General features: G+C 56.1%; 3 protein-coding genes across 3 annotated transcripts; 1 reads left to right on the forward strand and 2 right to left on the reverse strand.

The window, feature by feature from the left end:
• Positions 1 to 927: 927 nt before the first annotated feature.
• On the reverse strand, positions 928 to 1,206 carry GGTG_12514 (hypothetical protein; the record flags this gene model as incomplete). Its single annotated transcript, XM_009230414.1, has 1 exon — positions 928 to 1,206. The coding sequence occupies one exon, from the start codon at positions 1,204 to 1,206 to the stop codon at positions 928 to 930; it is 279 nt and encodes a 92-aa protein (XP_009228678.1).
• Positions 1,207 to 1,509: 303 nt separating this feature from the next.
• On the reverse strand, positions 1,510 to 2,243 carry GGTG_12515 (hypothetical protein; the record flags this gene model as incomplete). The annotated part of the gene is made up of 2 exons (XM_009230415.1): positions 1,510 to 1,905; positions 1,977 to 2,243. 2 exons carry the CDS (start codon positions 2,241 to 2,243, stop codon positions 1,510 to 1,512), a joined length of 663 nt encoding a protein of 220 aa, XP_009228679.1.
• A 1,584-nt stretch (positions 2,244 to 3,827) lies between these two features.
• On the forward strand, positions 3,828 to 4,484 carry GGTG_12516 (hypothetical protein; the record flags this gene model as incomplete). Its single annotated transcript, XM_009230416.1, has 2 exons — positions 3,828 to 4,338; positions 4,413 to 4,484. The coding sequence occupies exons 1-2, from the start codon at positions 3,886 to 3,888 to the stop codon at positions 4,482 to 4,484; spliced, it is 525 nt and encodes a 174-aa protein (XP_009228680.1). The 5' UTR covers positions 3,828 to 3,885.
• Positions 4,485 to 7,056: the final 2,572 nt, after the last annotated feature.

Raw genomic sequence — 7,056 nt, forward strand, 5'->3', positions numbered from 1 at the left:
GGGGGTTTGAAATGGCAGCTTGGCATGCGACCACCCGGACGGGAGCATCTCGGCCGCGGCTCTCTGGTCTATTGGTGGGCAGGGAACCCTGCAGGCTGTCCATGTAGGCGTCCCACTATCTCCGAAACGCGAGTCCGATGAAGACGGCCGAAGCTGTAGGGGCCGTAGCTCCGAGTCGTGGCGTGACTAGTTTTAGACACAAACCCTTTTTCCGAGACGGCGGGTTGCCGGTGTGTTGGGAACCCCCGGCTCGGATCTGGCCTCGGCAAACAGCGAGATATTAAGCGCCAGCATGCTACTACTTGGTGCCGCTGTAAAATAGCCTCTGCAAGGCATATGACGTAAGATCGACTCTGGCTTCGTAAGGCAGCTCGAAGCCAGAGATGATATCGACGTGGACGATGGACATTGGCCGCTGACGAAGCCGCTGCACAGCCTCCGGCGCGACACTGCACCCTTGAATTGTTGCGTCTTTGCTATGCACTGCTCAGATTGATGCAGGCCACGCTCATCGACACCGATACCGAGGCACCTGCCGACATATCCCCCGTCGACGCAGACTCCTGCATTTCGGGGCTCCTTGGCTTCGGTCTGGACTGAGGGAAGGGAAGAGCAAGGTCCTCGAGGCGACGCAGGCCTCACGAGAGGTATTCGGGGTAGCACAGTTTGCGACGGCGCACATTTAGTGCGAGTGCTATTACCAATTCAATGGGCGTCCCGGACGACCGACGCAATGGGGGGCAGGCCATGTGGGATGTACCGACCGGCCAGAAGGAGAGCCGAGGCTCTGATGACATCGGCATTGTCCATCCGACGCTGCCAACGTTGGAGCGGGAGAGCCCGCCCCCCCCCCCCCCCCCCCAAACCAGACAACGTCCACCAAAGCCTTGCCCGCACCGCCCTTATCCCAGACTAGACAGCACAGCTCTAGCGAATCTTCTGCTCCGCACTCGTGTCCTCCATCCGACTGACGCCCACGATCGTCTTCTCGCGCCAGTACCACGTGCCCGCGTACATGGCTCCGGGGCCCAGCAGCACCAGCGACAGCGGCACAGCCACGGCCGTGCGGCAGGCCTCGGCCATCGCGACGTAATCGACCCGCCGCATCTCGAACATGCTCCAGAGGCACCAGGCCAGCAGCGTGACGGTGTAAATAAGCACGTCCCACTTGAAGATGCAGTGGCGACGCGATACGGAGGCTGGCATCGACTCTGACTTCAGGCCTCGAATTTCTAACTCCGCCCTTCCAGATTTGGAAGAGGAGACTGAGGAGTGGGAAGTAAAGGACGTGGTCGATATGCAAAAGCAAAACGGATTTCGCTTTTTCCTGGTAAAATGGGCAGGCTGGCCGGCCGAGTACAATACGTGGGAACCAGAGGAGCGCTTTGACAACGTACACAAGCTTGTTAAGGGCTACCTGAAAAAGAAACGCAAAACGCATCGTAAGTGGGATGACCCTCTAGCAGAACAGGCGAGGTAAAAGTACATAACAACGTGGGTTGTCCACCATCATTCGGCATTAGAAGACCAGACCTCGGAAGAAGAAGGGTTATCACTTTCACTCTTTCCCTCCCCTTCCGCTACCTCTTCCGAAAAGTCCGCCACGGGCGTCACCGACACGTTGGTACCGTTGGGACGGACCATGCACACCCACCGCTGGCCCCACTGGTCCGTATAATCCACACGGGTAAGGTGATCGTTCCAGCCCATCTCCTCATCCGAATCGCCATCCGACTCGGGCTCCGAATCGGAGTCGCCACGGGACGCCGGTCCCTTTGCCTCCACCCAAGGAGCCGCCGTTGGAATGTCGACGCCATCCCGAGTCGATAGTATGAGCCAGAAAGCCACGGGCCGAGGCCGAGAATTCTCCTCGTTGCAAACCGAGCGGCGCAGTCGAAGAGGAGGCTGGCTCAGGTTAGCCAGCATCCGGTTAACCTCCCCGAGCTCCGCGAAGGTCGCATGGTTGTTGAACACACGGTGGAAATGACGAGATTCCTCGCCTTCGGCGACCAAGTTGGCCGCCCGAACTTCCCAGAGCAGTGCTGAGGCGAAGGAAGGAAGTACTCGTAGTGATCGAGAGTCCAAGGAAAAAGACAGTCGTCGATAGCCGAGGGAACCAGGACAGCGGCGCCGGATTCGGAGCGACCCCCTTCGTTAGCCTCATAGAAGAGGCCGTATCGAGCGGCAGGATGAGTGGTGACAGAAGCGCTATGGAGGTTCTCCCACAAGAAGAGGTTGTACATGCATCGGGTCCGAACTGCAGCGACCTCAGGAGACGGTCTACCACCACGAACCCACCACACAGACTCCATAAGTCCAACGTCCGCATTGAAGGGATACCCACGGGGCAAAGGACGACATTGCCGCAAGGGAACAGGCGCCGATCGTCGTGGAAGTCCGGAATGCCAGCGATATGGATGTCCGGCTCCGACCGGCGGTCCTCCTCCGCGAGCAGGCGCATAAGATTTTCGAGCCCGCGGAGAGAAAAATTCAAACCCCGAGGCCGAAGCGGCACAGGCACAGCACGAAATGCACGACAAAAAGGTCGAGGTTGTCACGGCCAGTAGGGCCCTCGGAGACCCGCAGTCCTTATCCAGATAAGGGGCGAGCCCCACCAAGTAGGCCCACACGGAATTGGGCATATCCATATCCCAATTCTGTGCAGGCCGGGCCCTCCCTCTCTTCAATCAACGAATCTACTCTACTGCTCACGTTTACTTTGCCTGCCTTGACAGCTCTGATAAATTCCCACAGGATCTCGGGATACTTTTGGAGCAAAGTTTTCCAGGTTCGATACTGTCGGCTCACGATCCGGCAAGCGACGATCCCTGCTTCCCCCCCGCCAGCGGATGCGATAGCCTCTAGCCTTGCCCCGTTCCCTTATGCAAACCCGGCAGAAATATTCGTCGTATGCCCCTTGGGAGGCAGGGACTGGTAGATCCCGATTTACAGATGTTAAGAGCGACGGCTTCGAGCGCAAGCATATCAAACTCGCATATGCCATATTCTGCCTGCCCGACTGCTACGGTTGTCTCCGGGCTTCCTGCCCTTATCCGTCTCGTAAATAAAAGCGACCAGAAAAAAACGGCACTCCTCCGTAATTCCCTGCCACTTTCTGGGAGGCGCGGCCGGCGTCGACGACTAGACCGATCGCACTGGAGCCGGAGGAGATGATGGCGTCTTTAACGTCCTGTCGGGCCTGGTCATTGTTGTCGGCCACTGTGGGCTTAAGAAGGGCGAGCGGCGGTGGTAATCGTGCGGCGTCCTTATATTGTTGACGGCGAAGTGTCAAAACTGTCTACGTCCTGGGAGGGAGGAGTGAACACTGGGGGAATCGGACGGGTTGCGTGGTTCTGCTGCCGCGGTGCTGGTAGAGCAATGCCTAAATCTTCTAGTCCGAACGGCGGGGACTACTGGGGCGCTTTATTTACATCGCTTAGCAGATGGACGGATAGAGTTCAGCCAATCATATTAACCTTGGAATTTTTCCGGATCCTTCCTTCACCGTCTTGCGTGCAGGCCCCGCCTCTTTGCCTGAGTCCGAGGGCCTGGACAAAGCTCGCTTTGCACAACCCGCAACGCGAGGCTCTAAGTGGAAGGTGGAATGGAGAGGACTGCATCATGATGTAGGGGGCTTGACTAAACATGTAGATCACAGTACAGATACCTAGGCAGGTATCAACAAGACCAATGTGCAATAATGACGGCGACAAAGGTTGTCTTCTCCACGACAGCCAGAAGACGGGCCATTGAACGCTTATAAAAGGGGCCACCCGCTCATCTATTGTGATACTGAACTGTCTTCTATCCTTACCTCCATCCCCAAGTAGCCCAGCCCTCCCTGACTCTTCCCGGCCACTCCATCAAACTCTTCCATCCGTCAAGATGCAGTTCCGCAACGCCCTCCTCGGTGGCGTCCTCGCCTCGTCGGCCTCGGCCATCGACATCCGCTTCCACAACGGCGGCAGCTGCGCGGGCGCCGCCCAGAACTACGCCAACGTCAACCCCAATATCTGCTGCCTCGGCGACTCGGCCTCGGTCGCGATCGCAGCCATCCCCACAAACTGGGCCATCAATGTCCAGGGCTACTCGGGTGGCGGCTGCGGCTCGCCCAAGTGGTCGGGCGAGGCGCGCAACACAAACTTTTACTGCATGTCCGCTAACAGCAGGCCCAACTACTCGGGCGCCTTCTACTACTTCCCCGGCCGCAAGCGGGGCGACGAGGTTGCCGACAGCCAGTGCAAGGGCCAGCTAGGCAAGCCCGACGGCATCCTGCTCGCGGACGGCGTGACCGAGTACAATGTCACTTCGCTGCCAGAGGCCGAGGTTGAGAGCCTGGTAAGTCCATCCTCCATTTCGCCGGGGATTAGATGCAGGACAAGCAAAAACTGACAGCTGTTGGAAACTATCAGTGGGCTCTTGCATCCAGCGGAGTCGGTCCTGAGGGCATGCCCGCTTACCTCGAGGCTCACCGCCGCAAGTAGATCAAGCCAGCCGTCGCACTGAGTTGACACAATGCAAACCCTCACCAAGGTTATGCAGAGGGAGGGGGTGAGGCGGACGAAAAGTGTACCGCCACCGTTTGGAGACATGACTTTCTTGTTCTTTGGGTTCGCTTATTGGTATTGTTCTGGTATGAAGTTAATACCAGGCAACAAAACGCAGCCCCTGTGGTCATGAACGTGTTCAGGCCTTTTAGATATAACGTAGTCCACAAGCGAGTCGCGCATTTCCAAATGCGACGCGTGTTTCCCATTCCAACTCCAATTCCTCAACAACCACAAATGGAATCGACATCCAAAGAAGCTAGGATTGTTCTAGCCATGCAGGCAATCCAATCCAATCGGGGTCTGAGTCTGCGTAAGGCAGCTAAGATCTACGATGTTCCGGAATCCACAATGCGCGATCGGCGCGCCGGCCGACCTGCTCGACGCGACAGCATGCCCAACTTTCGGAAATTGACGGAATCCGAAGAGGAGGCGCTTGTTAAATACATACTCGAGCTGGATTTTCGCGCATTTCCTCCCCGGCATTTTGGTGTTGAAGATATGGCCAATCGATTGCTCGCCGAACGCGACGCGGGCGCCGTCGGCAAGAACTGGGTCGCGAACTTTGTTAAGCGCCGCGCAGAGCTCGGTATGCGTTGGATTCGAAAGTACGACTACCAGAGGGCCAAATGCGAAGATCCCAAGCTCGTTTCTGCGTGGTTCGACCTTGTGCGGAATACTGTGGCCAAATATGGCATCCTGGATAACGACATCTACAATTTCGACGAAACCGGCTTCCTTATGGGCATAATCGTTGCCGCCATGGTTATTACAACATTAAAAGGCCGTGGCAAAGCAAAGCTGGTCCAGCCTGGCAACCGGGAATGGGCTACGGTCATCCAAGGGGTTAACTGTTGCGGCTAGGCGATCCCTCCTTTCATTATCGTTAAGGGGCAATACTGTTATGGCGTGGCGTGAGTCGGGCTGACTCAGCCGTGCACGTGCCGCACTGACTGCCGTCCAAGTGCGGGCACGAGCACCTCCACTTTGTAAATTCCCTCGTTCTCTCTCCATCTTCAATTCTAAGGTCTACTTGGTAGATTACATGGTTCCGTTGTGCCGGTCCGTGACAAATACCACCTGGCCAATTGGTACTCGGAAACCGGCCTTCCACGCGATTGGGTCATTTCAACGAGTGCTAACTGGTAGACTACGAACGAGCTCGGCCTAAAATGGATTTAGCATTTCGAAAGGCACACTGCATCGCGCACAAAAGGCGCCCATCGTCTGTTAGTGCTAGACGGCCACGAGAGCCACCACTCGACGGATTTCGAACTTTACTGCCAGGAACATAACATCATTACGCTTTGTATGCCTCCGCATTCGTTTCACTTCCTTTAGCCACTTAACGTTAGGTGCTTTAGCCCGTTGAAAAAGGCGTACGGTCGACAAATCGAAGGCCTGATAAAGTTGCACGTTAGCCACGTAACCAAGGTCGAGTTCCTTTCGGCGTTTAAAACGGCATTCTTTAACTTTATGACTGAAGGAAACATCCGAAAAGGCTTCCGAGGGGCTGGCCTTGCTCCTTTCAATCCGGATTCGGTTCTGGAAAAGCTGGATGTAAGGTTACGGACTCCAACTCCCCTGAAAGAGCCCCTGAGCGACGCCGAACCTTGGACCTCCAAAACGCCCCAGACAGCCAGGGACGCAACTTCGCAGTCCGAACACATCAAAACTCGGATCTCCAATCACCGGAACAGCTCTCCGTCACCCATGCTATCGGCTGTGGACCAATTGACGAAAGGGGCCAGGGCAATTATGCATCGGGTCAACCTTTTAGAGGAAAAGTGCTCCAAGCTACGAAAGGCGAACGAGGCGCTAAGCAAACGCCGGAGGGCCAAAAAAACACGTGTCCGACAAGGAGGGTTACATACTGTCGAAAAGATACGAGGTGTTTTGGATCAGGAGGAGCTGGATGGACAGCTACAGCAAAAAATGCGCGACCATGGGGGTTAGGAAAGGAGGGCGACGACGACTCGTCGGCGATATGGCACGTGCGGCAAAACCGGACACAATGCGCGCACCTGTCAGGAAGAAGTAGAAATGTCCGATATATACAGTTCCGAATAGTTTGAATGGATTCCTGGCATTGTTCGGTTGGCATGCGCGTCGATTAACCGGAGGTCGGGTGTGGGTGCGCGACTCGCTTATGTGCGCGACTCGCTTATGTGCGCGACTCGCTTGTGGACTACGTTATTCGGGTTACTTGTGCGGGCTAAAAGCGCCTCGCACGAGTATTTCTTATTTTATTAACTAGTTTATTACATCGCTGGAAATATATTACACAGTTGAAAAATGCACGCATAATTACTGTGACGGCCCGGGCAGCTCACCGCACAGCGCAGGGATCCACGTGAGCACGCGCCGCGGAACAGCCCGTGCGACAAGACGCCGCACCACCTTTTCTTCTGCATCGCGTGTTCGGCGCTCCGCGCCTCTTTCCCTTTTCCCTCCCCATAGAAGAGTCTTTCGTCCATAGCATCAATTGAACCTGGCTGCGAAGCCTACT

This window comes from Gaeumannomyces tritici, assembly GCF_000145635.1.
Source record: "Gaeumannomyces tritici R3-111a-1 unplaced genomic scaffold supercont2.9, whole genome shotgun sequence".
NCBI lineage: Eukaryota > Fungi > Ascomycota > Sordariomycetes > Magnaporthales > Magnaporthaceae > Gaeumannomyces > Gaeumannomyces tritici.